This window comes from Sceloporus occidentalis, unplaced genomic scaffold, assembly GCF_023333645.1.
Source record: "Sceloporus occidentalis isolate IW3139 unplaced genomic scaffold, rSceOcc1.0.p SCAF_5, whole genome shotgun sequence".
Lineage (NCBI taxonomy): Eukaryota > Metazoa > Chordata > Lepidosauria > Squamata > Phrynosomatidae > Sceloporus > Sceloporus occidentalis.
In genome coordinates, this window is record NW_028316985.1 from 156,900,718 (window position 1) to 156,917,372 (window position 16,655).

General features: G+C 39.0%; 1 protein-coding gene across 2 annotated transcripts in view; it reads right to left on the reverse strand.

The window, feature by feature from the left end:
• SYNPO2 (synaptopodin 2) overlaps nucleotides 1-16,655 on the reverse strand; it is a 115,093-nt gene that overhangs the window by 10,143 nt on the left and 88,295 nt on the right. Inside the window, exon 4 of one of the 2 annotated variants that reach the window (XM_089525887.1) lies at nucleotides 13,894-16,106. In XM_089525887.1, coding sequence (XP_089382013.1) covers nucleotides 13,894-16,106 — 2,213 coding nt within the window. Of the gene's footprint in view, nucleotides 1-11,352; nucleotides 16,107-16,655 lie in introns of those variants that run through there. The other variant, XM_089525886.1, reaches the window with a different exon arrangement.

Below are 16,655 nucleotides of genomic sequence, written 5' to 3' on the forward strand. Positions count from 1 at the left end.
GATGTTTCACATGGCGCGTGGTGTTATGGTGCACTGAAGAAGTTCTGTATAGCCAAGTAAATGTAGCTATGGTGTCCTTTCCAGGATGCAAAAAGGAGCCACTTTTTGCGGCTCCTTTTCACACCCTGGAAAGGCCGATCAGGGCCACAGTGCAGTTGCTGAAGAAGGAGCGGCTGAACAGCCCCCAAGCTCTTAAAGCCCACAGATCACAAGAAATTCAGCTTCGGAAAACACCCAAAATTAAAACTTCTGTAAAGGTTGCATAAATCAAAGTTAATGATGGCAAATAACAAAAATTTGGCTAAACAATTTACAAGATGAATATTCTAGACAGAACTTTAATTTTCACCTTCTCTTAGAACAGTTATAACCATTTAAATACAGATTTTTTTAAAAGAACCTGTCTCAGTGCCCAGACTCCAACATTTTACAGATGGAACCCAGGATACATTTACAGAAGTTACTCCAGAGTGTGGCCAAGATGGCAAAAGTTCTTGATAAAGAACACAACAGCTAGGAGAGCCTGCAGGAGCTTTCTTTTGTCTGACCTTCCTGGGAGAAGCAAGATTTCTTCACCTCCTCCCACCACTGAGCTAAACAGTCTGAACTCACTTTGCAGAAACTGAAGTAAACTGAGGGCTAAGAAGAAAAGTGGAGTTGGGAGAGAGAAACCAGAACATTTAAAAGCAGCTGAAAAAGTAGAAGAACAGATGATTAATTGGGACTTCTCAGCCAAATTGGGACAGTTGGAAGGTGTGTTAGTAGAGCTCCATGTGGGAAACTGAACAACATGTTTTTGTTGTTCAGTAGTAGGAGTACTGAACAGTACAGTATCTCAGATTGGTCTTTTTAGTCATCAACATGTTTGTAGAAAGTGCAGGATGAATCCTTCCTGAATCTTCGTTCACGAAGAAAAGCCAGAGAGAGAGAGAGAGAGAGAGAGAGGGAGGGAGAGAGAGAGGGAGAGAGAGACTAGGAGAAAATCAGACAAAAGGGGCAATTAAGAAATAAAGGCCTGTTACAGACAGCCAAAATAAAGCTGCTTCGAGTCACAGTGGAGGTATGGTGTTTCAATGATGCATACGTCCTAAGAGTCCAGAAGCCACACCAAAGCCATGCTCTAGTCCTTAGGGCTGGAGCGTGGCTTTGGTGAGACTTCTGGACTCTTAGGACGCATGCACCATTGAAACACCATACCTCCACTGTGACTCGAAGCAGCTTTATTTTGGCTGTCTGTAACAGGCCAAAGCAAATGCAGAAAGGGGACAGATAGGAAGGCTACAGACCTAAGCAACAAATTAAAAAGAAGGAGTCTGTTCCAGTTTCCCTTCGGCATCTACAGAATAAAAGAGGAAAATGTAGAAGAGAAAATAGATTGCTGAAAAAAGTTGTGGAAAGTTACAAAATTAAATGCAGGAAATGAACTACCTCATTGCACAATCATAGCTCTGTGTTGATACAACACTGTAGCAGGAACATCAAATGAGGTCAACATGACTTGACATGTTAACCTTGTGTTATGTTTCTGCTGTAGCATATTATGTATATAAAGCTATATAATGTCATAGGACAAAACACTAGATAGTGTAGTTAATTTCCTGCATTTACTCAAGAGGGAGTGAAGTAACCATCTATGCTTACTGTTTCATCATGTGTAATGACTGTAACAACTTGTCAGTTGCTTTTAAGTGTGTTTTTTCCATGGGGCCATGTGATGTGGAACTTTCCTCCCTGAACTGACAGTCTACAAACCACAATCATAAAGATCACAGACAGGGAGGTTTTGTTTTCTTTAAAAAAGCAAGCTTTCATGTGTACCCTCCATGCATGAGTTACAATCTTCTAAAACTTGGTAAACCACTGATTCTGTTTTTAATCTACTTTGCCTTTTGAAAATGCAAACACCTAACTTCTATCTTCTACAATGTTTTAAAACATCCATGCAAAAGTCAATTTACTAGCTTACCCTGGGAGGAATTCTCAATCTAGCCGGGTAACATACCAAACTTCATCTTTTCATTGCTGAACTCAACGTCAAAATTTCAAAACTCTGGAAATTTCTCTGGGCAGAAACTGTCAATATGATGGAATGGTGTTATACAACAAGTCTTGTGCCAATTTCGGATCTGTCTTGTAAAGCTGTGCCTTTAACAGTAGCATGTTCTGCAATTAAGAGGTGGTAACATTTGCCTGTGTGCCAAAATCAAGCCAACAGTGGGAGCTGATTAAAATGTTAGCAACCATGTGTACAAGGAGTCAGCATGGTGTTGCAGTCTGAGTGTTGTGCTAGGATTCTGGCAGTCACTATTTTTCCTGTTTCACATCCTCTAAAAATCTTAAAAATCAACTAATAACCCATTCCTGTACTTAAAATAAAAAAAGTTCTCTACTACCACCATCTGGAGAGATACAGTAATAACACATGAATGATTTTGTTAGAAAGACACTAAAGATATTCAGTAGCAGGTGCAGTCTGTCACAGCTTTTGAGTTTGGTGAAAAACCATTTGGCATTTTAAATAACTTGATATTTGTATAAAAAACTGGAAAATTCTTAAGCTACTTTAAAGGATTTCCTACAATCCTACAATTATCAATTGTTTTCAATCAAATTACAATATGAAAATAATAGACCATATCATTGGGTTCTAAAACTTTCAGATTCATAGGATGGCAAACACCACCATCAAAACAATCACTAGTACAGTGATTCACCATCCTTTTGTAAGATGTGCATAAGCTTAGCCTTCTGTGATTCTCTTTCCTCCTCCAATGCATCTATGAAGTGATTGGAAGCATCCATTTCCATTTTCAACTAGATAGGAGTTGTTGCTATCTCTGAAGAAGGAACAATGGCTAGCATTAATTGTAGCTTATTGAAACAAAGCAGGATAATGATGTGCTTTTCAAGAAACATTAATAAACCAACAACACCTTTTGGGAGAAGGGGAGGACATAAAACAATCTAAATCAATTGAAAACGGAAGATAATGCTTCTGAGATCTCACTTGCAGTTGTACTTGGAGAAGAGGGAGGCAAATGGTCTCAGTAGGAGGCTCATTAGTGTAACTCGAAACAATGGTTTAGTGTGATGTGTGAGTACAGCCACAAATACTGTACATGAATATGTCAGTATTCTCCCTCCAGCAGCTAGTCTTTCAGAGCAGTGATTCACAAACTTGGGTGCCTTTCACATGTTTTAGATTTCAGCCCCCAGAATCCCAGACCATTGGTCAAGATGTCTGAGGCTCTGGGAGTTGAAGTCCAAAATATCTGGAGGATCTAAGTTTGGAAATCACTTTTTTAGAGCATGAAACCCAATACACACATGCAGTAATACATATGTAGTTCAATGCACTGCCAACTACAGTTTGTATTTCTTCTAAGAGAAACTATCAGTGACCCTTACTATCTACCCCACAAGACATATGATGCACTTTAGTATTAACAGAAGCCAACATAATACAGTGCACCTGTGTTATACGTGGGCGTGCCTTACGCAGCTTTCAGCATATGCTGAAAGCCGCTACGAAGCAAGGGTGAGTGTGCCCCAGAAGGGGCAATGGCCGCCGCACCGCTGCGTGCACGAGCCCCATTCATTTAAATGGGGCTTGAGCATACACAAAAATCCCCTTACACTGGGGGGGGGGGGTCCAGAACAGATCCCCTACGTAAGGGGAGGGTGGGCTGTAGTTTCTCTGTACAGAAGAATGGACACAAATCAGAAACTTTCCATACATATCAGAAACATTCCTAAGTATTCAAAGACATAGCTGTGTTAATTTGCATCAGTATGCAAAGGGATATTGTAGCACCTTGGAGACTAACTGAAAGATATTCGTAGTATAAGCTTTTGTAGGCTGAATCTATTTCATCAGATGCATCTCATGAGAGAGCACTATTTTCAAATGATGACTTTTCCAAATACTTATATATACCAGCTAGGAGGTAGAAAAAAGCCAACTGTGATTAAAACCAAATTGACATAGAAAGATAAGCTTGTATTTCTTCTAGACATTTCTAGAATTTCTAAAGAGAGGCACCTATGTTTTATGTATGATATTGTATATAGGGACAATATGAATGTGTACCCCTCTAATAGTAATATCAATATGCAACAGGCCAGGCAATTTACACCAAACTTTAATACATGTAAGCTGGCATTAAAAGAAGTGTTCTGAGCTTTTAAAGACAACTTTACACTGAACTTTCCTGACCCCAAACTGTAGCTTTAAAACAGTGATTATAAATAGTTATTTGATTATGCAGTTCCAGTCAAATGAGACTTTCATGCATTTAAGAACCCTAGAGAGTCAATGATATTATTTAGAGAGAAGGATGGAATGGAGTCTAAAGGTAACTACCGTATATACTTGACTATAAGTCGAGAAATTTATGCCCCAAAATTGACCCTAAAATCTTGGGTCGACTTTTATACAGGTCAATACACTAGTACTGCTTAGAAAGGTCCTAAAACAAGCAAGCCTGATGCCTGTGTTTTTCTGTCTATTTGTCTGTGTATGTGTGAAAAAGAGGTTCCCAGTCCAATCCACAAGCCTTCTCTTCCCATAGAAAAAACTCCCCGTTGAACATCACTTGCATCTCTCTCCAGTCCAATCTACAAACCTTCTCTTCTCATGGAAAAAACTCCCCATTTAGCTCCACTTGCTTCTCTCCCCAATCCGATCTGCAAGGTTTCTCTTCCCAGAGGAAAAAACCTCCCCATTTAACTCCACTTGCTTCTCTCCCCAGTCCGATCTTCAAGGCTTCTCGTCCCAGTGGAAAAACTTCCCATTGAACACCACTTGCTTTCTTTCTCAATCTGATGTTAAAACCTCTCCTCCAGCACCTGGAAATTGATGTTAGGTGGTTGGGAGAGGTGCAGAGAAGGAGAAGGAGGGATGGAAGTGGTATTTTCCCCTTTCCATCCTTCATTATAACCCCCATACATTTTACCCTCGACATCCACGAGTCATATCAAAATCCATGATTTTGACCCTGAAACCTTCCCTTGACTTATGAGGTCAACTTGTACATGAGTATATACAGTAGATCTTATTTCAGCCTTGAATTACAGGAAGACCTCAGCCATAAATTATCATCTGTATTTTGGAAGTCACTGAGCTACATCACAGAATTTTTGAAAAAATGAAAAAAGGACTTGCAAACATGCAGAATAATAACAATAGTGCTCAATAAGTATCAATAACTAGGCTGGAAATCTTGACTTGACCTGCTACCTATGTTCACAAATCACCCCCAACATCACCATTGATAGTAGAGTTAGCAAAACAGAAGGTTTTAAGAAAGAAAAGTGAGGGTGGAAGTAGAAGTTCTTTGGGGGCAGATGGATGAAATGTTGCTGTCAAAGTATGTAATTCCCCCTTGCCTTCTAAACTATTTATTGAGGGAGGGAGCTGAAAAGATGAACATTGGCATCTTTTAATGCATGCAGTCAGTCATAGGAAGAACTTTATTTCTAAAATGGTCAACAGCATCTAACATTGTTGCTGTGCCTGTTTCACATTCTTTCTTTGGAGACAATTGTTTTCTTGACTCAAGGAAGCCAGATTCTCTGATGGAGAGGAATGGTCAAATATGCCTCTTCAGTAAATCCAAGTACTCTTGTGAGGCTTGTGTAAGAAGTGCTCAGTACATCGTAACCTACTAGCATGGTAATATTGCATCTGCTGTCAAGTTTTAAATCCACAAAGCTTGCTCTCACATTCCACCTTTCTACTAAAATCTGAATTAAAAACTAGCTAATGAAGCTACTAATGACAGGTGAGGCATTAAATTAGACTAGATACAACTTTATAACTGGAAATTTGACTGGGAGAGTTTAGGGAGATTGTAAGAGAGAAAAACAACAACAACCAGCTTAATCCCTAGAGAATTTAAAGCAGGGAAGGAGGAGAGCAGCAGATGTCCACTACAAGCAACATGTCTTTAATTTATATCTATGTATTATTAAAAATCTCTGTAACAGTAGTCATTTGTGTCTTAGAGTTAAATGTTTGCAACAGAAATCTTGATGCATACATTAGAAAAATGATCTTCCAGTGTTATTACTGGAATTAGCACCATTGTCTCATTCTCTGGCATTCTCACCTTTACAGAATATACAGAGTGATTCCTGTCTGAAAAGTTGGAGCAGCTGAGCATCTCTGTAATCCAAATAGCTTTTTGAGGTGAGGGATTGCATACTGTTGTATGTAGTTCTCTCTCATGGCCAAACTTGCTGTTATCTTTTTTGTGTCATAGAGACACTGATTGGGTTTCATTTTTCATACAGATCTCTGAGGTTATGTTTTCAAGACCATTTTTTTCTGGTGGAGCTTTCCAGTACAGTATCTATCCATTTTCTTTATCAAGCCAAAAGAGCTCCCCTTTAGCTGGAACCTATTTGCACTTTAAATTATAATTATGCATGCTATGGAGGATCTTGTTTTTTGCAGTGTTTAGTAATTGTTTCAATTACTTGATAAAGTGATTTTATTTTGTCTTTTCTCATGGTAGCAATTTTGCAGGGTATATTCTTGGATTTTGTAGCTTTGTTTATTGTGGAACCTAGCCACTAGGCTGGTCTATTTTTGCCTGGTCTGACTTTTTATGTATTAAACTTTTGCTATTATGGTTCGTTGGCTTGTGTGTATATATGTTTATATTTTTTTGGAATTATAGTTTTGTCACAATTGTAGGGAATGATTGATAATTTGTTTCTTTTGTTGCTAATTGAGATTATTCATAATATTATAAAATATGGCAGAAGTTGAGATACGTGATTTCAAATATTTGTTTTTAATTATAATTTTCAATAAGTTCATGCATTGTTACAGGATATGATTTTAGTTATAATTATTTTATTTTTGCTATGGATTGTAAACCACTTTGGGAATGGTGATGGCACAAAAGGTACCATACAAATTAATTAAAAATTGAATGAAAATGAAATGGACATAAAGTGCTTTGTGTTAGGAAAGGATTCTGATCCCAAGAGAATCTTGATAATAATTTCTACTTAGCTGCATTAAAAGCCAAAGTTTTCTTGCACCTTAGAGACTAACTTCTATTATGGTCTAAGCTTCCAAAAGCCAAAACATTCAATCAAATAGGATCTAATTCACAAAAGCTTATGGCATAATAAATGAATTCGTCTTTAGGGTTCCCCAAGTCTTTTTGCTGCTTTTTGGTGATTATTTCATCTTATTCTAATTTTATTTCTTTATAAAAACATATTTAAAACCTTTCTAATGCTCAGTAATGGGACGCACCACCCCTTGCGCCCTGCATGCTCCCCAGGGCTTGAGCATGTATGCTCAAGTCCGCGTATAGCGTGGGCGCACTGTATTTATTATGGGACATAGTATTCAAAATATGAAGTCATGTCATAAAGAATAAAAAAAAATATTTTTGTGTATCCTAACCTTACATAACAGAACTGACTCCTTACAACATTATTTGTACAGCTATCCCTCCAAACTACATACACTCCTCCTTCTTCAAGGGTGCATTTATGCTGTAGAAATAATGGAGTTTGCCACCATTTTAAGTGCTATAGCTTCTATGGAATCCTGGGATTTGTAGTTTTACAAGGTCTTTAGCCTTTGCTGCCAAAGACTGCTGGTGCCTCACAAAACTACAAATCCCAAGATTCTGTAGGATGGAGCCATGGCAGTTAAAGTGGTGCCAAACTGCATTATATCTACAGTGTAGGTGTACATCACATCTCTCCTTTGATTTTTCCAGCAGATTCTAACTACTTATCTGTCATACTGTCCTTTCATGTAGGTTCTTGTATGATTGCTCTGCCAGTTCTTACAGGACATGCTGTATGGTACCTCTGTGGTTCGAATTTCACATATTCATATCCCTCATTATTGGAATGAGAAGCTTATCACACTGGATAGGCATCCTACAATATATATATATATATATATATATATATATATATATATATATATAGTTCAAGCTGTGTTGTGTAAGTGGGGGTACAATGAAGTAGAATAGTGCAGAAAATATACTTTTAAGTCAGGGCTCCCAACCTGGAGTGCTCACACCATGGGAGGGGGGGGTGCAAGATAGAATTTCAGGGGATGTGACAAAGAGTGGCTTGTGTCCATGAGTCATCACTCAGTTGCTTAATTTAGATTTGGATTTTATGTACTGAGTTAAAAGGTTTTTGTTTGTTTTTTAAAGTTCAGTTTGTTCACCCACAGTATTGTATGTGGATCAATTTGTGATTCAAAAATTAGAAATTAGGTTTCTTAATCTTAAAATGTGTTACTACTTTTGTAAGGGGTGCTAACATTCATCAAACATTTTCTAGGGGTGTGGGGCATAGAAAAGGTTGGGATCCACTGTTCTATGCCATCAACCTAAGAGCTCACTCCTTCTTTGGTGTCAGAGAAAGACTTCTATGATAGCAATAGCAAGTACATTTCTATACCACTTATCAGTGCACTTAAGCACTCCCTAAGTGGTTTACAATGTGTAAGCTAATTTCCTCCAACAAGCTGGGTACTTACTTTAGTGACATATGGAAGGGTGAAAGGCTCAGTTGACCCTGAAGCCCTGCAGGATCGAACTCACAGCCTTCTGGCTGTGAGAGGCTCTGCAGTACCAGCATTTAATCACTGTGCCACCAGGGCTCCATGAACCTAGATTTTCCTGTTTGCTTTGTAAGGAAGAAGCTAAATTATCTGAGAACACTGTATCAGCAAACAGTGGCCAGGATCTTATATTACTTCATTACTGTAAACATCCTCTGGCAGAGCTGCCCTGACTGCCTGAGTGCAGATGAAGCGGGATATAAATAATTTGTTGTTGTTGTTATTATTATTGGAATTACTTTATGCATTCCCTATTCCACCTTAGTGTGATGCATGTGAATCGAAGATCAATGTGCATGGCTGGCAACCTGTTGTGCAAATGCAATTTGCAAAGCCAAGACATAGAGGCAATGCACATTTACATCTACTGTATGTACTTTAATGTGGTTTCACATGTGCAGTTTCACTTATGCCATCATCAGATGGATACATCTGTTTTGCGCTGTAAAAAAAAATCACTCCACCTGTGTAACACAACTTTTTCATGCGATATTATTAACTGGATGCCAAACCTTGTGTATGCCAGGTAACATTAACATGAGTGAGCATGGCCATGTGTTGCATGGTATGTGTATCTAATTCTTACCTGCTTTTTTAGCCTCCACACCCCTCTCTTTAACATATATTGCATTCTTCTGGCCTCAAAATATAACTGGGGAGTGGAAAAGTGGTGGCAGATAAGAATTAAGATAACTCCTCCATCCACTCCTTTACTCTTTACAAATGCACCTTTACCATAGGCTTTATGTTGTTAAGCAAACATGAGCTTGTGAGCCCATGTCTCCAGAGTGTTTCAGGTCTTACATATTTTCATAATCATCCTCAGATTTGATTTTTGAAATATAGCCGGGGCTTGCATAAATGGGTATAGGTTTAACACACAAGAGCAAAGTATAGCACGTGGCATCTAGAGAAAGCATATGTAAATAGGTTGATAGGAGGGCAATAACAGCCAAAAGCTGCAAATGTTCCTTTCACAGCTCTCCAAAGTTCACTGCTCCCTAACGTTCTTATGCAGTGGACCTACTGGTCCCTTTGCTGTCCTACAGGCATTCCCTTCAGCTTTTGCATTCAATGCCTCAAAAATAAAGGCAGTTTGAAAACCCAAGGACTTGAAAAAAATGGATAATGTTGATTTGCAGGAGGGGATATATACTACATAACCTAGAGTGTATTATCACTTTAACATTTGTTCACATTTCCTTGGCCTTTCTGGATCTTCCAGAAAGAATGCCAGTTAATGCTTATTTGAATTATGTTTGGGTGTGAGGGAAACTACTCTGCTTTGGCTGGACTGACAGTCACCATCCACTGATGTCACTCAGACTGCTCAGCAGCTGGCCATGGCTTTCAGTCATTCCTGCCCTAGGCCATATTTGAACAAGAGGTGAGAGGCCCTGTATTCTGTTACCAGTCCCCTTTGCAACCCATTGCTGATGGAGTTAAAAATGAAAAGCATCTAAAACTCTCAACTCAGGAAGAGGACAAGGGCTCCTTGTGTCATGGCAAAATATAGGTGCTCCAGCACACTTCTTGGAAAACAGCACTTAAAAGTAAACATTGAACTTATCACTGTGTATGAATCTGACACTTCTTCTTTTTTAAAAATCATTTTGGATAGTTATTTTGAAAAGAGCATTGTTTTTAAAATGCAGATTAATACACTCATAAGAAGAAGTTTTATGAATTCTAACCTCTGTTATATTTGTATCAAAGCAATATTCTGATTCAAGTAAATGTTTTAACAAGTTGAATCCAATAGTTGTTTACTGTGTGGACTTCAATGGGATGAATAAGTGTTGTAAGTGTGTCACTGTATATCCAGATTACAACTCACTCTCCCTTGGTTCAAGCCTAGGTGCTGAACAGTCATAAGCCGACTGTAATTTTAACAGATGCACCTCATGTCAGCTCACTAAAACTGTTGTGTAAAGTAGGGTAGAGTAATTAATTTACATTTAAATTACTAGAGGAGCATTTTTGGCATCCTAGCACTCAACCCAACAGTTCTCACTCACCTCACTTAAAGAAGGATTCCTAAATGGGAGGAACCCAAGAAGCAGAGCAAAATATCAGCAGCTCTGAAAGGCAACAAATGAGTCACCCTTAGGAAGCTAGACTGGGAAAGGATGATTCTGTCATTTCTGAGATGTTCTCACAGTGATGGGGCATCAGCACTTGGACATTATTCTGACAATTTTATCCGATCAGCATTTAAGAGAGAGAGATTAACTAGCAGAAGAGTGAATGAAAGCTGAGAAGGGAATAATAAGGTTTGTGAAAGAAGGCTTCCCTATAATCTTTCCCTTCAGGTTCTAAAATATCTCTATGAAAATGATCAAACACTGGAATACCTGTGATAACAGAGGACAAGATACATTAGTGGAATGTCTTTCTCTGTCCTCCTTTTCTCTTTGTTTTAATAGAAAATAAAGAACTACATATATGAAATCCAATGGTCAGCTGCTGGAACATGGCTTTATGACTAGTCAGATAAACTGATTTATTTAATACCATAAGTGTTATGAGAAACCCTGTTCAGATTTAATGTAATAGGTCTGTTGTAAGGGTGAATCAATTCAGTAGAATCTGAATGGGTTCATGTTGACATTCTGGGGAAGGAAGGAAGGAAGGAAGGAAGGAAGGACGGAAGGAAGGAAGGAAGGAAGGAAGGAAGGAAGGAAGGAAGGAAGGAAATGAAACTATATTTTCATCACGGAAACTAAAGAAAAAGCACAAAATCAAGGAAAGAAGAAAGGAAACCTTTTAATGTCAGAGAGAAAAATAAAATAAATTGCAAGTGGAAAATGAACAAAAAGATCTCAAGAGGATTAAAATATTGGTACCATATAAGCTTAGATAAATTGTGCTGCAAAATAATCCTCTGTGTACACGTCTATGTAGAATGGGCTAGATTCTTAAAATTTATACACTCAACCTTGACTGCCACTACAGAATAATTCAACTAAAATATCCTTTTCAAAACCACCTACCATTGTAACTTCAGACAAAAGCTCCATGGGGTTAAACAGGACTATTTGAACAAATATGTTGCTGCTAGTCAAGAAAAGTTGTTCCATGAGCTTTAGATAAGGCCTGCATATCAAGGAATGCATATGTTTTAAGTGTACAATGCAACATGCAATTGAAATATTTCCTGAGTGTATACCTTTGTGAGGCAGACTTTGCACTGATTTCCCTTTTCTTATGGTGGCCTATCTTCACACTTTTTCATTGTTTCAATGTCACATTAAAAATATCACCAGCACAGTATGGGCCACTGTTCCCAATCACTTATGTTTCCACAACCATATGGAGCCGATATTGATGTGTTATTTGTCTGTCCACTGATATGACCTTCCAGCTAGATGCTTCTCTAATCATAATATCATATTATGTTGGTGGAAATTGTGGTAAGGAATCTACACATATGTGTATGCCCCCCTTCAAGGGTACAAATTGTATTCATCATACTAGACATCCTCACAGTCAAGGCACATCTTATAGAACTAGTTTTGATAAGAATAGAGAATAGTTTAAAGTGGAAAATTAGTCTGTGTTCAGTTATTCTGTAAGTATCTAGACATTCAATAACTTGCCTATCAAATACCATTCTTTCATATCACAGCTATAACTAACATCATCAGAATCTAGCCCAAGATATTCAGCAAAATATGACATGGTAACAGTGTCTTGATCCTCCTGGTCCACAGTATATTAATTATAATTAGAGTGAAAGACAAGAATAAAAAAAGAAACACCAATGGAAAGAAGAAGCAGGATTGGAAAGCCCAAAGTGAAAACAAGAAATGTGCCAAGTGATCAGCAGAAAGATAAGGCCAGGAATCATAGCATGTCATTAGACAATTATTTTCAAGGCACATACTGATTTGGTTGCAAAATTATGTCCCTTCAGCTTTGAGTCACTATACTTTAACATGAACATATTGCACTGCTTCCACAGTTGTAGAACCCAGATTATCCTGGCTCTTCAATACTTCTAATTTTTATTGTCTTTCTCTCGTGATATTTGCTTGTTGTAAAAAAAAAATAGTGCTAGCACCGTGGAGGTCAACATTTCCTAAAAAATCGGAAAAATTCTAACAACCTCCTCAGCCTAAGCTTCTTCTCATAATATCTTTCTTCTTCACATATAGCAAAACTCACCCCCAACAGACCCTTGGGGAGGGACAGAGAGAGTGAATCAAAGACGTACCATAATTCATGGTTGTGAATCACCATTGAGTCACTAGTTTACTGCCTAAGAATGCAATTCTGCAATCGGATCTCAAGTGAACCAAAGCAGAGGCTAACTATCAGTGCCAATTTGCACGAAATATTTTTCTGTGATTGTGACATAGTGGAGTCACATGAAAGACAGCCATATGCTTTTTTAGGATGAATTATCATGGATCCATCATGGCAGTTCACGTGCAGTTTTAAACTGAGAATTGGGAAAACTCTGTTTTTAATTTTATATATCCATATTTTCATTGTGGATATACCAAAGGGGAAGCCACACATTTCCATATACATGGGTGAAGTGGGAAAACAGATAGCAGGAATCAGCCTACCCGTCAATATAGATTAATGGGGTTCTGAAAAGGTATCTTAACAAGATTCTCCATAATGATTTAACTGCAAAGATGTTCCAAATATTTTGTATATCTATTTTGAACACAGCATTTGCAAAAGATATAATATTAGACCACTTAAAAATAAATCTAATATCAGTAACTGTTAATTGTACCTGAACCATTTGGCTATCAGAGAATGGTATATTTTGCATACCCACCCACAAAGCCCTGTGAAAGCTATGTTCTAACTGTTGAAATACAGGAACAGTGTTCCCTGTATATGTGTGTACTGAAGCACTAACACCTAGCATCCTGCTTACGTAATACTTAATAATGTCCATTTTGGGACATTATACACATGCCTATTTGTTATACAGATGACTACATACAAGCATGTGTCATCTGAAATTAATATTCATATTGATTTCTTTCAAAAACATTTGTTGTGCAATGCTGTGCATGCTTACTCAAAGGTAAGTCCTACTGTATTCAGCGGAGCTTACACCCAGGTAAATATGCACAGAATTTCAGAATTAAACTTTTTTTTATTTTTTGGACCCAGATTTCATTGATAGTTTAAAAATTATTAAGTAAGCTAAGGATTACTTTGGGTGCCAGATCACCACTGCAAACAATTCATTGCAAGCCAAGTGGATACTGAGTTGTATATATGTTTTACTCTTCAATGGTTGAGGGTTTCCACACCTGTGCTGTGACACCAACTTTCTTGGCTGAGAACTTTGGCCTGGGAGTAGTAAACATAGAGGAGGAGGCTGATTCTTGCTTCAAAAAAGTAGAGTGAACTGTTGGTGCACAGGACTCAATTACAGGGCTGGAGGCATTTGATGCGGAGAATGGTTGTGAACTGTAGGCTGGTACAGAGTACACTGAAGATGCTCGGACATTAGCAGGAGAACCAGTATCGAGAGATCTTGAAGGTAAAGCTTGTTTTGAGGCAGACAGTGAGTCAAACTTTGTAGGTTGCTTAGGCAGGCCTTCTTTATCAGAAGGAGGTTGAAAAGTAAATAAGGATGCATTCAGCTGGTATGGTTGATGCTTCATAACTTCCAAAGAACTAAGTGCTTTCTTAGGCTTTTTCTTGGTTGTTTTGGCAGCTCCAGGAGACTTTGACTGTGGTTTGGTAGCAGCAAGAGGATAAGATGGGGACTGGATGGGGTTGTATGCTACAGGTGGTGGTGCTCGGACATTTGATGAGTATTTCCAAGAAGCTGGTAGAGATGGTGTTGGTGATGAAGCCCGTGCCATATTGGCTTGCACAGTTTCTGAGTCAACCACATACTTTTCCATCCGTGATTGTCTTTTGGCAAAAAGTTGGGCTCCCTTCCCACTCAAAGCTGGGGGCATTTCAAAAGCCGGCCCAACTCCTCCAGCAAGCACACTGTTTCCTAGTGGTGTGGTAGGTGTGGTTTTAGGTGTATAATTTTGGTGTGACATTGCTGTTTGAGGTCCTTTAAGGGGACTAGCTAGGTTAAGAGAAGTAGGAGGCTGTGGTGGGGGATAAGCAGGTTGCACTGTTTTGATAGGTCCTGGAGCAGCCACTTCAGGTGAATTTGGAGCTGGAAAGACAGGAGGCTGGGTAATTGCCACAGCTGGAGGGGACCAGACTGGTGATACAGGTGTCGTGGCAGTAGGAGAAACCTTAAGTGATGGTTTTGGAGCAACTGGAGGTGGGATCTTCTGTTTGGCTGCTTGGATTTGCATGAAATTACAGGCCTCTGCTCCCAAACTGAGGTAGTCTTCTTCAGGACCTGATTCAAAGCCCGTGCCAGCACCTTTTTTCCCTTCTGTATGTTGTACAAGGGACAAAAGAGCAGGATTGGGACTCATCTTGGGGGCTTCTTTGAAAGTAAACATAGGCTTTGCTGTACTTCTTCTTTTTGCCTCTTGCAATATTCCAGTTCTTTTGGCAGGTACTGCAATCCTTTCGTCCCTGGATGCAATCTGCTCAGTTGATTCAATTGGAGACAACAGAGTTGACTGAGTTGTGCTGGTGGCAACTGGAGTTAACACAGTTCTGTACATGGCTTCAGGTGGTGGGCTCGCTGATGTATAAGGAGGTGGTGCAGGTAGATCTGAGAGGGGGCTAGTCATACTTCTGGTGGGTGAAAATGGTGCTGCTGCTCTGTTCTGTACACCAGGGAAAGGTTTAGCTGTTCTGTTTGAAGCAGCTGGTTTAAGGTTTTCTGAAGATGGATAGATCATATTTGTCTCAGGAGCAACACCAATGCCATTTTGTTGAATTGTTGTACCATGACTGTGGCTCACCTCTATGTAGCTTTTGCTAACATGGCTCTGCTGAACTCTAGAAGCTTCTTGCTTTGCTTGATACAAGGAGGAACTAATTTTCTGGGTACTTTCTACAGAAGTGGCTTCTCGGTGTTCCTCAGAACTTCTGTGCATTCCCTGCATCTTCATAGCCTCTTGTTCGGCAGTGACCTGGTCTACCCTTTGACGTCTTTTGGCAAACATGAGTGCCCCTTTGCCCTTGCTGTCTGGAAGAAGCTGAGACATCTCGTCCCCACTTTTTGGTTTCTTTTCAACTTCAAGTAGCCCAGTGTCCCAGTCAAATGTCACAATCCGGTCTTCTTTGTCAAGATCAGAAAAGAAATCTTCATCGATTTCTGACTCACTCGTGCCTAGTAGAGTGACTTCAAAAGTGTTCTCTTTCTCACCTTCTTCCCCCTCGTCTTCTTCCCCCTCGTCCTCGTAACGCTCTAGTTCCCCAGTGCCGTAGCTGACCAAAGTATATTTCCTGGCCCTTTGGCGACGCTTCTTGAACATCAACACTCCTTTGGAGTTGGGATTGGGAGCTGCTGTCAGCAATAAGGCAATGCTCTTACATTTAGATTTGGCTTCTTTCACCTGTTTTTCTGACAGGCTCTCACTGCGTCTGAGCCCTGCAGGAAAGGATTAAGGAACATATTTTACTGCACTGGGTCAAATTTAACATGAGAACAATTTTAACAATAAGCTGCACAATAGCTATTTGGGGTGCAAGAATACAATACAATAGTAGTCTTTCTTATTCTAAAGCTGGAATCCTCAGTTATGCAAAGATGCATGGGCATGGTATTAATATTAATTTTTCCAGTTACAACCATGATTAAAATTCCATAGCAAACACTCCCTGACATTCTTTGAACAATATCCCCCATCCCTCCTGTGGATTTGCTAGCTCAATTTGTAACAGCATTTGATATAAGGCATCTGCTTTGTTCTGTGTGCCTAATATAAGAGAGTATAACATAAGAGGATAAATTAGCAGTCACATCAATCTCCACATACTAGGAATGTTGACTTACATATACATATTCCCAGAAAGGTTTTGCCAATCTTTTTCTTGATGTACGATCTGTTCCTGAAATTCTTTAACACTTAAGAAAAAAGTGCTTATCGAAACACTGATATTTATAGGGATAGTCCCCTCAAGTGTAATTAATCTGGAT